The sequence below is a fragment of the Oryzias latipes genome, chromosome 4 (genome assembly GCF_002234675.1).
Source record: "Oryzias latipes chromosome 4, ASM223467v1".
Classification (NCBI taxonomy): domain Eukaryota; kingdom Metazoa; phylum Chordata; class Actinopteri; order Beloniformes; family Adrianichthyidae; genus Oryzias; species Oryzias latipes.
The window spans coordinates 18,974,723-18,995,998 of NC_019862.2; the positions used below are offsets into that span (position 1 = coordinate 18,974,723).

Genomic DNA, 21,276 nt, shown 5'->3' on the forward strand with positions numbered 1-21,276 from the left:
TATTTATTTGTGCACAAATAAAGATTTGAATGAGGTCGTGGTCGTTTAAAAACGTAATCGGCTGCTGATTGGCTCCCCTATGTGTATCCGTTAGAATGACTCTCTTCTATTCGCCTATTGGACGCAACGAAAAACTATCAGCCTGTGATTGGAGGAAAGCACGACACCATAAAATTCAAACTGCACTGCCTCCCCGTGTGTTGTTGCTGAAGTCTTGGTTGATACTTCGTAGAGTTGGATTTTATCGTTCAGAGTAAATTAGTGTATTTTATTTTAAACCGCAACAAGAAGAAGAAGTGATATGCTTTTTTAATTTTAAAAGATTTTATTTTTTTAAACAATGGCTGAAGCCGTTGCAGCTCGGCAAGGATTTAGGATCAGTCCCGGGAGGAGACACGATGCTAACAAGGAGAATAATATTCCGGTTCTGAGTTTGATTCAGTTTTCTAAGCCTCCTTTTGTGACATTCGGAACCGTTAAGTTGGGGACCTCGAAGTCGGCTGTGTTGCGTATTGAAAACCCAACCGAGGACGTAGAAGCAGACGTAACAGTTGAGAAGATCGCATCGACTAAAGGCTTCTCTGTCAACCACAACAGGTTTACCATTGAGGTAAGTGTAATATATGATTGGATTTTCATATTTCTTTGGTTTATGTTTGACTAAACAGGTATTACATCAAAACCTCGCATATAATAAAACACTCTCTATCAAGGCACTTTTTTTCAAACGTTCAAACTTTTTTTTGTCATTAATAAATTCATATAGTCAATTATATAAATGCTTAAAATAAATAAAGGGAGTTTAAACCCAATCCATCCTTTTTGACAATTTCCTCAATTTTTGTAGTTTATATATTATAGAAATCTCATTAAAGCTAAATATTGTGTGCATTTATTTTGTCTATTTGACTGAGTGCTTCTAACTGTTCCTTTGTGTTTGTAGCCTGAGGGATCATTTACTTTGACCATCACCTGGACCCCAACTGAGGAAGGTGGAATCAGGGAGCTTATTGTTGTCAACGCCAATGGGATCCTTAAACACCAGGCTGTCCTTCTGGGGAAAGCGGAAGCAACAAAGAAAAAGAAGGTACATTTTCTCAATACCTGTTTTTTTTGAATGTATGTTTTGGTAGTTTGCTGGTACTGAGGAGAGCAAGTGACTACTTAAAACAAATTAAGGGTTTTTCACTTTTCTTTTGGTTCAATTGCTGCACATTTTGTGTTTCAGAAAAGCCTATGGGACACAATCAAAAAGAAAAATGGAGAAGGCACTAAAACATCAAAAGCAAAGAAAGTGGACCCTCCACTAAAGATGGCTGCCAACAAAACCTTTCAAGTGTCCCGGACGCCTCAGTACCAGCGAGATAAGGCGTCTAGCCCGCTCGCGTCGCTGAACGCTAGAAAAGCTGTCAGGGAGAGGTCCATCTCGAACAACTACAACCACGTGGAGAGCAACTCCCTGATACAAGAGGACAGGAAACCTTTGCACACCAGGCAACTGGCTGTGACTGTTTGGGATTCTGAGGCGGTTCATCCTCTTCAGAAAAACTCCCCTGTGGTTCTACTTGTTCCAGCCGGATCGAGCAACCCGTGCTCCAGTCTGGGTTCCCCACCAGAAAAATGCGAAAACAAAGATCTTGCTAAAATTTTAAACCAGACTCTGTCACCCATCGGGACACCAGAAAGGTTTAAGAAGCTTATGCCTCGTATTCAGTCAGAGAGTCCTCCTCCTGCTTCTGCAAAACCCGATACTGACAGTGTGTCAACTGGAGAGCCCGTCGTGTCACTGAGGGAAGCGCTGGCCGTCATTGGCTCTGATTTGAGCCAAATTTACACCAGCCCTCGGGAGATAAGTTCCAGCTGCGAGTATTCTGACTCGCTGGAATCAAAGGGTGGGAGATCTGAGAACGATGACCCCAGGGCAATACCCGACAGCCCAGAACTGCCCGAGTTCAACGAGCAAAGACTTACGTTCTTTGTCAGTAAAAAGTCTACGACTTCAGACGACCACAAGACTGTAGAAAAGGTTAAAAAGACTACTTTTACATCGGCCACAGTCATTAAAAGCAAGGCATCAGGGGATTCAAATGGCTGGAGTGGTCGAAAAATAAGGAAATCTCGGCGAAGGCTTTTGGAGAAATCTCTTGAGTTGTCTGGCAGCAGCGGTCAGAGCGAGTCTGGACCGGACACTCCAAACCTGCCTGTGATAGCTGCTGACACAGGAGCTTCTCTGATTCATGAAAAGCATGAAATAACAGAGTTTGCCTCTTCCAGTTCAACGCCAAGGCCTCGCACCTCATCACCCCCCATCGCCTTCCCCATCTCCTCCCCTATTTGTATTGCCCTGTCACACACCTCCATCTCAGCCAGCCCTTTGCCTCCTGCAGCACCTTCTCCCATCATGTTTGCCATCGCCTCCTCACCACCCGTGGGCTCATCTTCACCTCTTCATCCCAGTCTTCTACCGAGCTACCAGCAGTCTGTTCCTGCCACTCCATCCGTCCACGAAGACTCGTTCCCCGTTCATGTGGCAGCAATATGCAAGAAGAGAAAGAGTGAGGAGCATTTGAAATGTGACAGGAAGTTTGAGGATCCTGGGAAACCAGATCAGGGTAAACGAAGCAGGGTGGTGACCGCAAAACTGGAACCTCCAAGATCAGTCCGGGACAGGACGAGTAACGCACAGAGGCAAAGAGCAACAGGTTAGTTCATACACCTTCGTGATGATGGGAGTTTGTTGAATGATTTGGGCCTTTTTAGACAGTGGATTGGTGCTCATGGTGTTTCTCCATGTGCACCAAGTTCACTGCTTGTTGATTAAATCTCTAATTTATACCTGCAACTACTGACAATGTGCATCAGTAGATGTAACATGCACTCAGAGGGGAGTTAGATCCTCTACTTATACAAGTCTGAAGAAATGACAAACCACACATTTTAAACATTTATTCAGATAATCAGAAATCCATTTGTTGTTTTTGTATATTTTATTTTGATTCTCCAATTGTACACAAAATATGGTACATATCCTGATGCTCAAACAGCATTTTAATCGGGATATGTAAACAACTTTAGACAATTGTAAACGAATCAGCCAGCTTTCCCATTAGTGCAGATGTACGAAGTTATTTCTTTATTCCTTTTTCAAATTCACTTAAAACATGTACTATTTTTCTTTTTTGAGAAGTAGGAAATAGTTTTTTTTTAATATTTATTAGTTTAGTTGGTTGTTTTTTGCTTTACATATGTGTTAAATCGAACTTTTTGCGCACTTTTCCTGTTATTTATCTTTCTAAAATACTGTTCTGCTTCCATTTTTATGTTGAATTCCTGTCTGTCCAGGAACTGCTCTGTCTGTGAATGCAGCGCGGCCTGCAGCTCCTTCCCGAGCTAAACCAACGAGCTCCAAAGCACTTTCTAAGAGTATGCAAATGCAAATTTTGTTGTGCATGTATAAATGTAGAAGTGCTCTAGTGCCGGTATGGTGCAGCAAGCTTAAAGTGTCATGTTTTTACAGTGGGGGGAAATGTGTTTTCTTTTTGTCAGGGACGGGTGATGCATCTGTGAGGAGAACAAAAGTAGTGGCTGTGGCACAATCCAAACTGACCTTCATCAAACCGACTCAGACAGGTACTGGACATGGATGGGGCTTCAGGTTTATCTTCCTCAAAGTGCCATTTAGTTACCCGTGTTTCTTTTATCGTAGCTTTACCCAGACATCCAATGTCATTCGCTGCCAAGAACATGTTCTACGATGAGAGGTGGATTGAGAAGCAGGAGAGGGGGTTCACATGGTGGATCAACTATGTCCTCACTCCAGATGATTTTAAAGTCAATCCCGAAGTCAACAAAGGTATTCAACGGACGTGCTGAGGGCAAATGTGGGTTGGATTTTCATTTATCTTGAACGCAATTTGTGTCTTTTGTCCTTTTTGCAGCTAGTGCCGTATCTCTGGCCATCGGCAGCGACAAGTTCAATGTGCCCAGAGCTCCCACCAAAGAGGAGATGTCCTTTAGTACCTACACGGCCAGGCGGAAACTAAACCGCCTCCGCCGGTCTGCCTGCCAGTTGTTCACGTCTGAAGCCATGGCCAAGGCCATTCAGAGGCTCGAACTGGAGGTGGAGGCCAGGCGTCTGCTCGTACGGAAAGATCGCCACTTGTGGAGGGACATTGGTAAAAAATATTAACTTTTCAAAATAGAAAAAAAGAAACATGGAGTCCGATCAATGTACCAACTATTCCTGTCCCCTTGCTTCTATTGTATTTCTTTTTTAGGTGAACGTAAAAAGGTTCTCAACTGGCTTCTTTCCTACAATCCCCTGTGGTTACGGATTGGTCTGGAGGTATTGTCTTATTTGTGTTTGCTTTTTCATCATTTGTCTTCTCAGATGATCCATATCTGTGTCTTTCTTTTTGGAAATCCCCAGACGATTTTTGGGGAGTTCATCTGTCTTGAGAGCAACAGTGACACCCTGGGTCTGGCCATGTTCATTCTCCAGCGGCTGCTGTGGAACCCCGACATAGCGGCCGAGTACAGACACCACAGGGTCCCTAACCTTTACAAAGAGGGTAACTTTTAGACGAGAGCCGAGAGGTTTCTGTGTTTTGGAGCAACTTTTAATCCACTTGATGTGCATAGAATCGGTTTTATCGGCTTCTTTTAAGACTAAAGAGAGAAACGGTTATTGTTTTTTATCATGAAAACACATTTTCTCTTGATAAACTAAAAAAGAGCAACTAAAACAGCTTCTTTTCAAAATTTGATATGAGGAAACGTTTCATCTGCATGGGTAGTTACTGCAGGTGTGGCTTTTTAATGAAAGCGATAATATTTTTGTGGTTAAGTATTAAATATTTTTTATTATTGATTAAAAATGAATTGATTTTTTGTACTTAAATGTTGTTGTATTTTTTAACGAAATTTAGTTAAAGAAATGCCTTAAAATGTAAATAATTCAAACTGTTACTTTCCGCATTTCAAAAATAATCTCCCCAGGTTTCTTTTTTTTTTTATATTACATTATTGTTGCATTAAAATTTATGAAAGTAAAGGCTTTAAGTGAAGCATTTGGAATGAAGCTTTTCCTAATATGTCCTACATAATTTTTTTAAATAATAGTTATGTTATTTTAGTTCTAATTTATTCACCTTAATTTACATTTATAGTAGTGTTCTTTGACTTAGTAAAACTACATGTACACAATGGTTGTTCTCTTTTTTATAGATGGTGAAATGTTCCAAATCCAAAGCTTTAAATGGATTTTCCTTTATATTTTTACATGTGGCAGTTTTAATTAGCTCTTTCTGAAAACGAATCATATATCTGTGTATGGAACTGCATATAAGATCTAATTAATTAAGGAAAAGTTAGGGATCCTTCACTGTTGCTCTTGTGTGTTGACTCCTTTTTTTTTCTCAAATAAGGCCACGAGGAGGCGCTGTCTCGCTTCACCCTGAAGAAGCTGCTGCTTCTGGTCTGTTTCCTGGATAAAGCCAAAGAATGTCGTCTGATCGAACACAACCCCTGTTTGTTCTGTGTGGATGCAGAGTTCAAGGTACGTCACGGATAAAATGGCTAATGTAGAAAAACAAATGCATTAATGCCTTTATATCCTATTGTAACTGGGGTTGTGAAAAGAAAATCTCCTTTTACAGTAGAAATGCATCATTATACAGCGTATCATCTAAATTTCAGACAATTTTGTACAAAAGTTAAAAAATTATTTGTTTACGCACAATTAAACTCTGATCCTCCCTTAGCTGCAAAAACTCCAAGTGTTTGCAATGTAAAAACCTTTCCCTTTAAAGTCATTGATAAATCAATGTACATTTTTTCTCCTGATTTTGCATTTCACATTGGATTTTTAAAGATTGCATTACAACATTGATTGTTGATACCGTTTCCGTGTTATGCAAAACTACTTGTCTCCTGCAACTCAAATTTTTATTTTTGAACTGTTAAGATTGCTCTTTATGGTTTTTATTTTATTCCGTCCTCTCCTCTTTTCTTTTTTTTTCTGTTCTTCATGTCTTTAACAGGCGACCAAAGACCTGTTGCTGGCCTTCTCCAGGGACTTCCTGAGCGGGGAAGGGATCCTCCCGCGCCATCTGGGCTACCTCGGGCTACCTGTCTCTCATGTTCAAACTCCTCTTGATGAGTTCGACTTTGCTGTGAAGAACCTGGCGGTGGATTTGAAATGCGGCATTCGTCTTGCGTGAGTGGAACGTCTTGTGCTTTCGTCGGATCTCCTGGTGGGAACATCTGATGTTCTTAAAGAGCAAATTAGGTTCTGTTGCAGTTCAAGCAAATGATCAGCAATTTAGTTTAGAAAAATACTATCCATATTTAAAAAAGGAAAAAAAAAGAGGGTTGCATGGTTGAGCAGTGGTTAGCGCTCTTGCCTCACAGCAAGAAGGCCCCTGTTTCAAGTCCTGGCTGGAGGACATGAACCAGAAAATCAATGGGGGACCTTTCTGTGTGGAGTTTGCATGTTCTCCCCGTGCATGCGTGGCTTTTCTACGGCATCTCCGGCTTCCTCCCACTGTCCAAAAACATGCTTCATAGATTAATTGGTTACTGTAAATTGTCCCTAGGTGTGAGTGTGAGAGTGAATGGGTGTGTGATTGCGGACATTCTACCCTGCGACAGACTGGCGACCTGTCCAGGGTGTCCCCTGCCTTTGCCCACAAGTGGCCAGGATAGGCTCCGGCACCCAATTGACCCCGAAAGGGAATAAACAGAAGAAGATGAATGAAATATTTAAAAAAGAAGTAATGATATTTTCACCAGAAAAATAATCCAAATCAGGCAAAAACAAAACTTTGGCTAGTGAAATTTTAGGAATACTCACAACTCAGTCAGAATTATTGAGTTATTGTTTTTTTTTTTTTTTTGGGGGGGGGGGGGGGGGGGGGGGTCTTTCAGATCTTGAGTAACTGTTTAATTTTTAGGTTTACAGTGAATCTTCTGCTCTTTCAAAGAGACTAGCTTTAGTCATTGAATGTAGTTTTGTTCTAGCCTGTCAGAGTTTGCTATATATTCCTTACTCTTTTTCCTTTTTTTATAGCGTCATTATCTCACCGGTGACTAACGATTATCCACCATTAGGATTCAAAGAGGTTCATTGTGTCTATAAAATTATACTGCGTATTTAATTTATTTTTTATCAGACACCGGTTTGTTTTGTAATGTAAAACGTACCGACATGTTTCGGTGGAATGTCTTCCACTTTCATCAGGGTCGTCATTAGGTGGTGGTGTGTGACGTCTTTAATAAATGAAGGTGGAATACATTCCACCGAAACATGTCGGTACATTTTACTTTACAAAACAAACCAGTGTCTGATAAAAAAATAAATGAAATACGCAGTATTCACCATTAGGTTTTCAAATCTTCCTTTTTAGTCAAAATAGCATCTTGACTCAGAAGTATTGATGTGTTTTCAAAGCATTAAGGAAAAAAAAGAACAGCTTTTGAAAAGTTGATGTTTCCTGCAGGCGTGTGATGGAACTCCTCACTCTTGATTGGAGACTGTCGGCGAAGCTCCGTCTGCCCGCCATCAGCCGCCTGCAGAAGATCCACAACGTTGACCTCGCCCTGCAGGTGCTGAAAGCCAAAGGAATTGACCTCAAGGATGAACATGGTAACACGGAGCTCATTTGTTTTTTTTTTGGTTTAGTATATTAACCTTCTGATTGTAAATAAAAACATTTCTGTCAGTTTTATTGAAAATAAAAATGTTCGTTTTTGTTGATGTTTCTTAAATTGTTTTCTAGGTTCCATCATTGACTCCAGGGACATTGTAGATGGACATCGAGAGAAGACACTGAGCCTCCTGTGGAAAATCATCTTCGCATTCCATGTGTGTATCTTTTTTGTGTGTTGGCATTCTTGTATTTTTTTTTTGTTTACCAAGAAGATTTATGCTCTTTTATTTCATGAATCTGTGAAGGTGGAAGTGATTCTGGATGAGAATCAGCTCCGTCAGGAAATCGGTTTCCTGAGGAGAACTCTGAGGACCAAACGGAGGCTGGCTAGAGTGAGGGCCGACCAAGGAATTCAGCCCAGTCCCATGAAAACCAGGGTGTCGTACGAACACACAAGTACCAAGATTACATTGCTGATGGAGTGGGTCCGTGCAGTGTGTAACTTCTACAACCTGAAGGTAATTTATTTATTTATTGCTTTGTGGTCCAAAAATGATGAAATACAACCATATAAGGAGGCGCATCTTAAAACCAAGTCTGTATGTCTTCATCTGCAGGTGGAAAACTTCACGGTGATGTTTTCAGACGGCCGCGTACTCTGCTACCTCATCCACCACTACCACCCCAGCCTCCTGCCGGAGGCTTCCATTAGCCACAGCACCACCCAGACCGTGGAGGGTTCCCCGACGGGCCGCCTGGAGCTCGACTGTTCAGCCAGCGACTCCGACAGCTCCTTTGACGCGTTAAAAAAAGGCACGAGTAGTAAACGTCTGCAACATCTGTGGCTCATGAATAAAACATCTCACTGAGATAAATGGAGTGAATCCACACAATAGCTGAGGAATTTGTGGTGGTGTCTTTTATTTTTCCCAGGAGGCCCAGATTCTCCATCTGTTGTGTTTAAAGAGCTGCTGGAGAATGAGAAAAGCAACTTCAAGTTGGTCAACAGTGCTGTTGCTTTCTTGGGGGGAGTTCCCGCCATGATCAACCTGGCTGACATGTCCAACACCATCCCTGATGAGAAGGTGAGACCAGACGCCAATCTGTTTAAATGTCTGCAGAGCATGGATAACAGGGGAAAGATGATTTGTGTTGCTAGGTAGTTTATATATTCAGATTTCTACCGTTGTACACAACTCAGTACTTTTGGGAATCTTCCCAAATCTGTTCCTCTAATGAATGACAAACATGTAATGTCCAAATGTCAAAAACGATGTTTGTTGTTGACAAATAACTTTTGGGTTCAAGTCGGTGCTAAGTTGGGTTTTTGAGTGGGGTTTTTATCATCAATAAGCAGACCCTGAAATTAAGCATATCTGTAGTATTTTGAAATTTTAAAGGACATTTCTTTGTTTTCACACTTGAGATTTTAAATGCCCTTTAAGGAGTAAGGTAGATGTGATGCCGGTGGCAACAAAAAATGCTTTTATAAAATAAAATATTGCATTTAAAGTCCCTTTCTTACGGTATCGGGACGTTTTCTTCACCTTTATGCCTAATGTTAAAATGTTTTGTTCCCAGGTGGTTATGACCTACCTGTCCTTCCTCTGCGCTCGTCTGCTGGACCTGCATAACGAAACCAGAGCTGCTCGGGTCATTCAAGGGGCCTGGAGGAAATACAGACTGAAGAAAGATCTGCAGCTTTATGAGGTTTGTCCTTTTGTCTTTGTTCTGTTAGGATAAAGTTAGCTTAAGCTACACAATTTCTGTTTTGCTAAAAATTAAAAACAAGAAAACAGGGTTATGATTTTTTTTTTGTCATCTCTTTTATTATTTTATAATATCCCTTGTTTTCTAACATTTTACATTTGAAGATTCAGGTAAAAATAGTTATTCTGGCTTCAACAAAAGTTGCAATTTTTTTTATTTAAAAAACTTTACGTTTTTTATGAAGAAATCAGTTTTCAATGAAGTTTGGTCAGTAAAAGAAAACACATTTAAAAAGGGACAGACTTGTTTCTACTGGAAGACCAAAAATATAGCTAAAATTTAATCCATATATTGAGAAAATCCAGTTTTAATTGCACATTTTTGTTTGGATACAGGAAAGGAACAAAGCTGCTTTAAAGATCCAGCTTATGGTGAGACGTTTTCTACAGAAGAGAAGAGCTGCGAGGCGAGCTCAGGCTGCAGTCCTCATTCAGTCTGCCTGGAGGGGCTTTTTAGCCCGCAAAATTCTGAGGATGCAGAAAGAGGCTCTGCTGCGGGCTGTGCAGCACGAAGCGGCAACCATTATCCAGGTAGGATTGGAAGGAGCTGAACATTATATCAGCTGTTAGTAAAATCTAGAATTCAGAGGCATTAAAGTTGCTATTTTTTTAATTTTTATTCTTTCTTCAACTTTGGGTTTTATCTCATGTATACAGGCTCATTGGAGGATGTTTTCTGCCTTCAAGGCTTACAACCAGCTCAGATATTACACAGTGTCAGTCCAAGCCCAATGGAGGATGAGGAGGGCAGCTGCAACTTATGGCAAAGTCTGCAGGGCGGTCCGAGTCCTCCAGAAGTACTCACGAGCTTGGGCTCTCTCCAGAAAGCAGCGGGACCGTTACCTCCTTCTCAGGAGCTCTGTGGTCAAACTGCAAAGAGCTTTTAGGAGATGGAAAGCTACAAAAATTGAAGAAGAAAATCGTGCGGCCGTGGTGATACAAGCTGCTTTTAAGAAGTGGTACAGCCACAGGATGGCGACAAAATCCGCTGCCGCCGTCAGAATCCAGTCCTGGTTCCGAATGCAGGTGTGCCATCGTGATTACAGCCAGATCAGGAGAAGCGCTGTTCTTATTCAAGCTTACCATAGGGGCCAAGTGCAGAGGCGGCGGTTTCAGACGCTGAAGCTGCAGCATGACTCTGCTGTTGTCATTCAAAGGGCCTTCAGGGGCCACGTTGTGAGGAAGCAGGTGCTGGAGATGAGGCAGGCAGCAGTTGTGATCCAGCAGCGCTTTCGGGCTTCTGTGAAAAGAAATGCGCAAAGGAGAGCGTTTTTGACGATGAGATGCGCGGCTGTTGCCATGCAGGCAGTATTTCGTGGAAAGAAGGCCCGAGAGCTGCTAAAAAAGCAACATGAGGCAGCAACGGTGATCCAGGCAGCATTTAGGGAGCGTGCTGCTCGAAAGAAGTACCTCGCCTTGAGAAAGGCGGCTATTAGGGTACAACGCAGGTACAGAGCTACCGTTCTGGCTCGCAAGACTAAGACGCAATATTTTGCTTTGAGGAAGGCCGCCCTCGTTTTACAGGCCAGCTGGCGAGGCAGAGCTGACAGGAAGAAAATCGAAATGTGGCATCGGTGTGCAACTTTGATACAGGCTTCTTATCGACGACACAGAATCCATGCAGAGTTCAGATCCAAGAAGGGAGCAGCTCTTGTCATTCAGCGTCGCTACAGAGCTTTTGTTGCTGGGAAAGACATAAGGGGAAAATTCTTACAGAAGAGAGCAGCTTCCATAGCTCTTCAAGCTGGATTCAGAGGCATGAGAGTGAGATCGGAACTCAAGAGGAAGCACCAAGCTGCAACTGTCATTCAGTCTTGGATTAGAAGGTTTTTGTGTGAGAAAAGATACTTCTTGATGCAGTGTGCAGCAATTATCATCCAGTCGAGGTACAGAGCTCTTCTGCTGTGCAGGGCATCACAAAAGGAGTTCAGAAAGCAAAAGCAGGCTGCCATTAAGATACAAGCCGTGTTCAGGGGGCTCAGAGTGAGGCAGGAGCACCGGAAGAGGATTGCTGCTGCCACAGCTATTCAAGCTCACTTCAGGATGTACAAAATGCGCATGGCTTACCTAGCTGCCAAGTTTGCTGCCATTATTATTCAGGAGCGCTACAGGGCCAAAAAGCTCCGGGATCAAGAGCGGCAACGCTACAAAAGAATCAAATCTGCCGCTGTAGTGATCCAGGCAGCATATCGAGGATGCATGGTCAGGAGGAGGATGGCAGAGCGCCATCGAGCTGCAGCAATCATACAGAGAATGTTTCTGACTATCCAGGCCAGAAAGCAATTCCTCAAACTCAAGTCTGTAGCTCTGATCTGTCAACGGAGGTACAGAGCTCTGAGCCTGGCAAGAAAATTCCACCTGGATTATCTGTCAAAGCGCAGGGCAGTTGTTTGTTTGCAGGCGGCTTGTAGAGGATACTTGGTCAGAAAGCAGCTGCATGTCAGACAAAGAGCTGCTGTGATTATTCAGTCTTATTTCAGGATGCACCAGAGGAAGACTCGATACAGGAGGCTCCGCTGGGCGTGCAGGGTTGTGCAAGAACGGTGCCGGGCCAACAAAAAGATGAGAGTGGACATGCATGCAATGAAGGCCGTGAAAAATGCTGCCATTGTCTTACAATCTGCTTATAGAGGCATGAAGTCCAGGAGAATCCTTCAACAAGAGCATCAAGCTGCTGCAGTTATCCAGAGATCTTTCAGAGCCCACTGTGAACACAGGAGCTATCTGACCCTAAAGGCCTCCGTTCTGAACATTCAGCGCAGATATCGAGCCAACATGGCTGCAAAGAAACAGAAAAGTCAATATCAACAAATCAGAAAAGCAACGATCCTCCTGCAGGCGGTCTACAGAGGTCAACAGGTCAGGAAGGAGGTTGGACGTTGGCACCGAGCTGCTACTGTGATCCAGTCAGCTTTCAGAAGATACAGAGAGGAGGTCAAGTTCCAGGCCATGCGTCTGTCTGCCACCATCATCCAAAGGCGCTACAGAGCCCTTCTTCAGGGGAGGACAGACAGAAGGAACTTCTTGAACATGAAATGTTCAGCTGTGGTTCTTCAGGCAGCTTTCAGAGGTCATCGTGTGAGAACCGATGTAGCAAACATGCACTCTGCAGCAGTGGTCATTCAAGCCAACTTCAGGAGATTCAGAGAGCAGAAGACCTTCAGGAGACGACGCTGGGCAGCTGTCGTCCTACAGCAGAGGTTTAGAGCTCAAAAACAGAAACAACATGCAGTCAAACAATATTACAAAGTCAGAAAAGCTGCAGTTTTGCTTCAAGCTGCTTACAGAGGCATGAAATCCAGAAGAATCCTTCAACAAGAGCATCAAGCTGCTGCAGTTATCCAGAGATCTTTCAGAGCCCACTGTGAACACAGAAGCTATCTGACCCTAAAGGCCTCCGTTCTGAACATTCAGCGCAGATATCGAGCCAACATGGCTGCAAAGAAACAGAAAAGTCAATATCAACAAATCAGAAAAGCAACGATCCTCCTGCAGGCGGTCTACAGAGGTCAACAGGTCAGGAAGGAGGTTGGACGTTGGCACCGAGCTGCTACTGTGATCCAGTCAGCTTTCAGAAGATACAGAGAGGAGGTCAAGTTCCAGGCCATGCGTCTGTCTGCCACCATCATCCAAAGGCGCTACAGAGCCCTTCTTCAGGGGAGGACAGACAGAAGGAACTTCTTGAACATGAAATGTTCAGCTGTGGTTCTTCAGGCAGCTTTCCGAGGTCATCGTGTGAGAACCGATGTAGCAAACATGCACTCTGCAGCACTGGTCATTCAAGCCAACTTCAGGAGATTCAGAGAGCAGAAGACCTTCAGGAGACGACGCTGGGCAGCTGTTGTCCTACAGCAGAGGTTTAGAGCTCAAAAACAGAAACGACATGCAGTCAAACAATATCACAAAGTCAGAAAAGCTGCAGTTTTGCTTCAAGCTGCTTATAGAGGCATGAAATCCAGAAGAATCCTTCAACAAGAGCATCAAGCTGCTGCAGTTATCCAGAGATCTTTCAGAGCCCACTGTGAACACAGGAGCTATCTGACCCTAAAGGCCTCCGTTCTGAACATTCAGCGCAGATATCGAGCCAACATGGCTGCAGAGACACAGAAACACCAATATCAACAAATCAGAAAAGCAACAATCCTCCTGCAGGCAGTCTACAGAGGTCAACAGGTCAGGAAGGAGGTTGGACATTGGCACCAAGCTGCTACTGTGATCCAGTCAGCTTTCAGAAGATACAGAGAGGAGGTCAAGTTCCAGGCCATGCGTCTGTCTGCCACCATCATCCAAAGACGCTACAGAGCCCTTCTTCAGGGGAGGAGAGACAGAAGGAACTTCTTAAGGATGAAACGTTCAGCTGTGGTTCTTCAGGCAGCTTTCAGAGGTTATCGTGTGAGAACCGACGTAGCAAACATGCACTCTGCAGCAGTGGTCATTCAGTCTAACTTCAGGAGATTCAGAGAGCAGAAGACCTTCAGGAGACGACGCTGGGCAGCTGTCGTCCTACAGCAGAGGTTTAGAGCTCAAAAACAGAAACGACATGCAGTCAAACAATATCACAAAGTCAGAAAAGCTGCAGTTTTGCTTCAAGCTGCTTATAGAGGCATGAAATCCAGAAGAATCCTTCAACAAGAGCATCAAGCTGCTGCAGTTATCCAGAGATCTTTCAGAGCCCACTGTGAACACAGAAGCTATGTGACCCTAAAGGCCTCCGTTCTGAACATTCAGCGCAGATATCGAGCCAACATGGCTGCAAAGACACAGAAACACCAATATCAACAAATCAGAAAAGCAACGATCCTCCTGCAGGCGGTCTACAGAGGTCAACAGGTCAGGAAGGATGTTGGACATTGGCACCGAGCTGCTACTGTGATCCAGTCAGCTTTCAGAAGATACAGAGAAGAGGTCAAGTTCCAGGCCATGCGTCTGTCTGCCACCATCATCCAAAGGCGCTACAGAGCCCTTCTTCAGGGGAGGACAGACAGAAGGAACTTCTTAAGGATGAAACGTTCAGCTGTGGTTCTTCAGGCAGCTTTCAGAGGTCACCGTGTCAGAACCGACGTAGCAAACATGCACTCTGCAGCACTGGTCATTCAAGCCAACTTCAGGAGATTCAGAGAGCAGAAGACCTTCAGGAGACGACGCTGGGCAGCTGTCGTCCTACAGCAGAGGTTTAGAGCTCAAAAACAGAAACAAAATGCAGTCAAACAATATCACAAAATCAGAAAAGCTGTAGTTTTGCTTCAAGCTGCTTATAGAGGCATGAAATCCAGAAGAATCCTTCAACAAGAGCATCAAGCTGCTGCAGTTATCCAGAGATCTTTCAGAGCCCACTGTGAACACAGGAGCTATCTGACCCTAAAGTCCTCGGTTCTGAAAATTCAGCGCAGATATCGAGCCAACATGGCTGCAAAGACACAGAAACACCAATATCAACAAATCAGAAAAGCAACGATCCTCCTGCAGGCGGTCTACAGAGGTCAACAGGTCAGGAAGGAGGTTGGACGCTGGCACCGAGCTGCTACTGTGATCCAGTCAGCTTTCAGAAGATACAGAGAGGAGGTCAAGTTCCAGGCCATGCGTCTGTCTGCCACCATCATCCAAAGACGCTACAGAGCCCTTCTTCAGGGGAGGAGAGACAGAAGGAACTTCTTGAACATGAAATGTTCTGCTGTGGTTCTTCAGGCAGCTTTCAGAGGCCATCGTGTGAGAACCGACGTAGCAAACATGCACTCTGCAGCAGTGGTCATTCAAGCCAACTTCAGGAGATTCAGAGAGCAGAAGACCTTCAGGAGACGACGCTGGGCAGCTGTCGTCCTACAGCAGAGGTTTAGAGCTCAAAAACAGAAACAAAATGCAGTCAAACAATATCACAAAGTCAGAAAAGCTGCAGTTTTGCTTCAAGCTGCTTATAGAGGCATGAAATCCAGAAGAATCCTTCAACAAGAGCATCAAGCTGCTGCAGTTATCCAGAGATCTTTCAGAGCCCACTGTGAACACAGAAGCTATCTGACCCTAAAGGCCTCCGTTCTGAACATTCAGCGCAGATATCGAGCCAACATGGTAGCTAAAGGAGAAAGGAAAATATACATCCAGAAAAGGCAAGCCACCATGTTAATTCAGAGGAGCTTCAGAGCATGGAAAGCTCGACAACAGGTAAAAAAGTAAAAATAAGGACTTTTGAAAATATCTTAACTTAATGAATCACTTCTGCAAATGCATCAACTGTTAATAACTGTAAAATGTATCTGCCAGGTTGTGCAAGCAGCACGGGCTGAGAAGAGACTACGCTTTACAGCTGTGGTCTTCCATCATCTCTGTGCCATGAAGATCCAGAGAGCTTTGAGAGCTCACTGGGCTTTGGAGTCAGCAAAGAAACAGATCAACTCTGTGGTCACTATTCAGGTACAGCCGTAAACAGTCAATGGTGCCATTTACACATGAAATGTTTAATTGAACAAGCAAGTGTCTCCCCCCTCCAGCGATGGCTGAGAGCCAGGCAACAGAGGAGACATTATCTGGAGGAGAGGGGCAAAGTGGTTACCGCTCAGAGAGCTGTCAGGCGCTGGCTCGCCCATCGCCACAAGGCTGCCTCCGTCATCCAGCTGACTGTCAGGAAGTTCCTCGATGTCAAACGGCAGCAGAGGGTTCAGCGAGGCATTGTGAAGGCTCAGGCATGGACGTCACATCAAAATGTGAATTCTTGGGATCTCCGGATGAGTTTTTAATGTTTTTTTTTGGTGTTTTGTTACTCTATAGGCTCTCTGGAGAGCGCACTGCTCCCGCCAACACCACGACAACGCCAAGCTTGTCAAACTAAGACATCGATTACGTCAAATTTCTGCTGAGGTTCGAGAAGAAGACAAACTGTGCAACAAAACGTCCTCTGCGCTGGATTACCTCCTTCGATATAAACACTTCTCCTACATTCTAGAGGCCCTCCAAAACTTGGGTATGTTTTGACCCTCTGAATAAATTAGGATTTTCTGTTACAAGCAGAATTTTGACCTCCCTCTGACCTCCAGCTAAAAGGCTGGAGGTCAGAGGGCACTGTGGTTTTGTCACCATAAGTCTTTAGTGGACAGCATCACGATCTATGTTTTGTTCCTGCTTTAATGTTGAAATCAGTGTTGACCCCGAGACAAAGGGAACTGAGGAAATGTAGGAAATCCAGTTCCTCTTATGTGTTGCAATATCAAAACTGGCCTTGTTTTGCTGGGAAAGGCAAAGGTTTATGTTTTAAATTTGTGTTTGTGTGTGCAGAGACAGCCACCAGGCTCTCACCTGAGTGCTGTGAGCGGTTAGTGCAAAGCGGAGCCACCAACGTCATCTTCACGCTGATCCGCTGTTGTAACAGAAGTGTCCCCTGTATGGACGTCATCACCTTCTCCATCCAGATCCTTCTCAACCTCTCAAAGGTATTGAAGATTCTGATCAAGACTTTCTGTCACATGTGGCTCTAATAATTAAATAAAAAATGGGGAATAATATATATACCGTACATATACAGTGGTGAACAAAATTGTTGGTACCCCTCAGTTAAAGAAAGAAAGTCCCCAATGCTCACTGAAATGACTTGAAACGTTCAAAATTAACAATAAATTAAAATTTATTGAAAATTAAACAATCAAACCATTACTTTTGAGTCGTTGATTAACAGAATTGATAAAAAAAAAACTAATGAAATAGGGCTGGACAAAAATGATGGTAGCCATAACTTAATATTTTGTTGCACAACCTTTTGAGGCAATCACTGCAATTAAACGGTTTCTGTATTTGTCAATGAGCCTTCTGCACCTGTCCACAGGTATTGTGGCCCACTCCTCATGAGCAAACTGCTCCAGTTGTCTCAGGTTTGACGGGTGTCTTCTCCAAATGGCATGTTTCAGCTCCTTCCACAGATGTTCAATGGGATTCAGATCTGGGCTCATAGAAGGCCACTTCAGAATAGTCCAACGCTTTTCTCTGAGCCATTCTTGGGTGTTTTTGGCTGTGTGTTTTGGATCATTGTCCTGTTGGAAGACCCATGACCTGCGAATGAGACCAAGCTTTCTGAAACTAGGCAGCACATTTCTATCCAGAATGCCTTGATAATCTTGAGATTTCATTTTACCTTGCACAACTTCAAGACACCCTGTGCCAGATGCAGCAAAGCAGCCCCAAAACAGAACTGAGGCTCCTCAATGTTTCACAGTAGGGATAGTTTTTTTAATTAAAGATGAGTAAATTGCAGAGCATTTAGAACAGCTTTGGGCTTGAGAAAGGGTCTGCTAACATTTCTTAAACTGTAACGATCGACTAAGCCTAGTGGTGGTGCTCACCGACACGTTTAGCCCAAATCTCTTCTGCATTTACAAAAGTTCAATTTCTATGGAACAAATGTATTTATTTTTTGTTCTACCTGTGGAGTTCACTTTCATTTCCCTAAAATTAGCTTCTCCATTTTTTGTGTGTGTTCACTTTCCCTTCCCCAAACCAAGTTTAGTTTAGAGTTGGATCTCTGTATATTTGTGGCGAGTTTCTGTTCCTTATGAACTAGTTTTGCAAAGTCTGCACTTTTTAATGTTCAAGTTAAACTACAACTTGTGGGTTGGTGGGCTTTTTTCAGTTTTTTTTTTTTTTGTTTTGTTTTGTTTCTTGGTTCTTTCTGTCTCCATTTCCGCTTCTGGCCGGTGATGTCAGGCGCCACCTTGTCTGCTGCCTGTTTCCTCTGACATTTGCTTGTAAATGACTAGATCCGTCTAGTCTAGCTGGGATCTGGCTTAAAACTGCCACCGCAAAGCTCCAATATTGCTCGCCGTTTCTGTTGCACCCGTAATGTTAGGCTGGGGTTGTGAGGGGCTGTAAGCTAGGGCGCTAGAGTGTAAATACATGGATGATTGAAAGGGTTTCCTCTACTCCAATAGTCCCGTCCACATCTCAGAGGCACATTTCTATTGCACTACTGCCACTCTGCAGAAACTATGTTTTAGAAAATGACAAGTTTCCAATTTGGGTAAAAACTGCATAATCATAATTTAAAAACCACTGGGAACACAAATGTATCTAAAGCTGATCGGAGCGGAACTTTTCTTTCCTTGGACAGTTAAAATGGTCACAACTCCACTGAAAACAAATGAAACAATCCAGTTTTTGTTGTCTCATTTGTCCTGTAAATGTTCTGCAGTAGCACAGTATTTTCTGCAATCCTTTAAAAAAAAGTTTTCATGCCAGGAATATATTTGTATTATCCTCTCATAATTGCTTAATTTCCTTCTCTCATTGTTGTTATCCCTTGTAGTACCAGAAAACCATAGAGGCTGTGTATTCAGTGGAAAACTCTGTGGAGACTCTCCTGGATTTGCTGCAGAGATACCGAGAGAAGGCGGGGGATAAAGTGGCGGAAAAAGGCGGAAGCATCTTCACCAAAGCCTGCTTCCTTCTCGCTCTGCTCCTGCAGGACAAACGGCGTGCTGAGGTCCAGAGCTCGTTCTGGAAATCCATTCTTGTTGCCTTTTCACTTGTAGAAAACCAAACCCCCTCTTTGCTCTCCTTAGGCTGTCATGAAGCTGCCTAAAGCCTTGGATAGGATCCGCAGCATTTACCGCCTCACTGCTCGTAAACACAAGATGGACGCAGAGAGAACCATCACCAAACAGAAAATGAACGCCTCAATAAACGGGAGCTTCTTTGTTCCAGCAACGCCCCGTAAATCACGCCCTGCACCCAAGTATGTTCAAAGGATGTGCGGAAATAAGTCCAGTTCAGACGGATCGGGTTGTGCACTAACAGCAGTATTGTTTGTGTTTTTAGGTTTGCGCCAGAGTGGGTCCTCAGAAAGGATAAACTCAAAGACATCGTGGATCCTCTCAGGGCCATTCACATGGTGGCAGACACGCTATCCATTGTGTTGTAAATAAAAAGGAAATTAATATGTTCTTACTCGGAAACCTTTTTTTCTTTTTAAAATATGTTTTTTCATTCATTTTACTTTGTAAATAATAAACATGTTGAAAAACATGTTTCTTGGTTCTTACTGTCTCCATTTTTTTCCTTTTTGCAAACTATTTCACATAATTGTAAAGCTGCAGTTTGTGCCAATTAAAACCTTTTATTTCAGAGGAATTCACAATTTTTTCTCAATACAGATTAGATGCCTCTATGGTTGGAGGAGTCTGTATACAAACTGCTGTTTTCCACCATATTAAACCCTGAATCACTTCTGGCATTAATGTCCTGAGAAAGAAGAAGCAGACATTCAAGGATGGTGATAAAGATAGAACAATCATCTTTGGCAGAATTTGTTATGGAACACAATAACAACAGATTGTGGAAGAGAATGATATGCATCACTGGCTGAGTTAAGAATCACCATGTTGTGGAGATGGATGTGGATAAAACTGAGGATTTTAACAAGTTTTTAATCATAATTTATATATTTATAAAAAAGAGAATTAATAAAAACAACAGGGGTTTATACAAATATACACATTGGCTATTAGAAGGTGCATAATCCCCTTTTGTAAAAGTAAAATCTGTCCAACACAAGAGGCCTTCAGCTCTCATTTGTTTGCTCAAGTCTTGGACAGAATATATAAAAAGAAGAAAAAGTTGCTGCCTATCTGGTTCCCCCTGTTCCTTGAAAATACAGAGTTAAATGGTAAATGGGGTATACTTATATAGCCCCTTTCTTCCTACAAGGACAAAGCGCTTTACAGTCACAGACCCATTCACCCAGTCACACACTGGTGGCGGATCCACTGCCAAACACAGGCGCCCACCTACCCCCAGAGGCAAGGTGGGGTTCAGTGTCTTGCCCAAGGACACTTCGACTCGGCGTGCAAGGTGGGAATCAAACCTGCAATCTTACGATCATGGGTCGACCGCCCTACCGCTGCACCACGGCCGCCCACAGTTGTGTCAGATAGGGCATCCATCATAATAAAACTCTGCCAAATCACCTGTGCCGATGAGCTGTATCGACTCCTGACAGGATGTGCCGAAAGGTGACCAACTTTTTCCAATCGGGAACAGTCTGCTTTTTTTCTCAGTTTTGTTCTTGATTTAAGTCTAAGATAGAATGTGAATATCTATTTAAATTACTATATGTCAAATCATGATCTGAATCATAAGAAATCAACTTTACAAAAAATTGAGAAAAAAATGTTTTGAAAGGCGTTGGAGATGTACAGCAGCTTAGTTTTATGATATCTATGAGAGTATAAATAAATAAAAATCTTTATTTTTTATCAATCTTTACAAAATTGTTTTATATCATTGTAAAAAAGAGAAATTCTTACTACTTGTAGAAATTCTGCACATTGGACAAACTACTCTGCTGGCAGTTTATATCAAGCACATAAAAATCCAAATGAATAAACAAATGGGGAACAATGGGAAGATTGGTGTTATGGTCTCCCTTTCCTGAAATATTTGCAAATATGTTCCTTTCTTAGGAATTAAAATAGTTATTTTTAAAATGCAAACACATTTAACAAATGTGTAAAAATGTACAGATTTGGAATTTTCATGATCTGTTCTCAGGTTCAGCAATCAAAAGGAGTTGTTTAGAAGGTCTTTGTCTTCAGAGTGTTTTTTTTTTTAACTGGATCCAGTTAGCACCAGTCACGCTGATATACGTCTTCATTTACATCTCATGTAGTAGCTGAATTCTATCCCCTTTTGAAAAATGCAAACAAGCTCAAACACATCTGTAAAAATATTCTTCATCTATTACTCATCCACACAATGTACGTTATCTGTAAGAAGTATGATGTACACAAAAAACAAAAATAAAACCTTTTTTCTTTTTGTTTTTTATATTTTCCCCACGCATGTTTACTTTTTACCTTGTGAATGATTGACATGGCTGTCTAGTC

General features: G+C 42.8%; 1 protein-coding gene across 1 annotated transcript; it reads left to right on the plus strand.

Moving 5' to 3' along the window:
* The first annotated feature begins 173 nt into the window (after positions 1-173).
* aspm (abnormal spindle microtubule assembly) lies at positions 174-19,339 on the plus strand. The gene is made up of 26 exons (XM_011474214.3): positions 174-610; positions 944-1,087; positions 1,229-2,702; positions 3,343-3,423; positions 3,547-3,630; positions 3,707-3,853; positions 3,939-4,175; positions 4,278-4,345; positions 4,430-4,571; positions 5,427-5,557; positions 6,042-6,217; positions 7,500-7,645; positions 7,779-7,864; positions 7,955-8,167; positions 8,267-8,462; positions 8,583-8,734; positions 9,231-9,359; positions 9,755-9,949; positions 10,076-15,574; positions 15,674-15,823; positions 15,901-16,092; positions 16,178-16,370; positions 16,682-16,836; positions 18,699-18,875; positions 18,955-19,127; positions 19,211-19,339. Exons 1-26 carry the CDS (start codon positions 341-343, stop codon positions 19,311-19,313), a joined length of 10,713 nt encoding a protein of 3,570 aa, XP_011472516.2. The 5' UTR covers positions 174-340; the 3' UTR covers positions 19,314-19,339.
* The last annotated feature ends 1,937 nt before the right edge of the window (positions 19,340-21,276 follow it).

Excerpts from the sequence above, each read along its gene's own strand:
- aspm (XM_011474214.3), top strand. The coding sequence starts at position 341 with ATGGCTGAAGCCGTTGCAGCTCGGCAAGGATTTAGGATCAGTCCCGGG. Across the intron at positions 3,631-3,706 it reads CATCAAACCGACTCAGACAG|CTTTACCCAGACATCCAATG; the intron begins GTACTGGACATG and ends CTTTTATCGTAG. Across the intron at positions 15,824-15,900 it reads ACTCTGTGGTCACTATTCAG|CGATGGCTGAGAGCCAGGCA; the intron begins GTACAGCCGTAA and ends TCCCCCCTCCAG.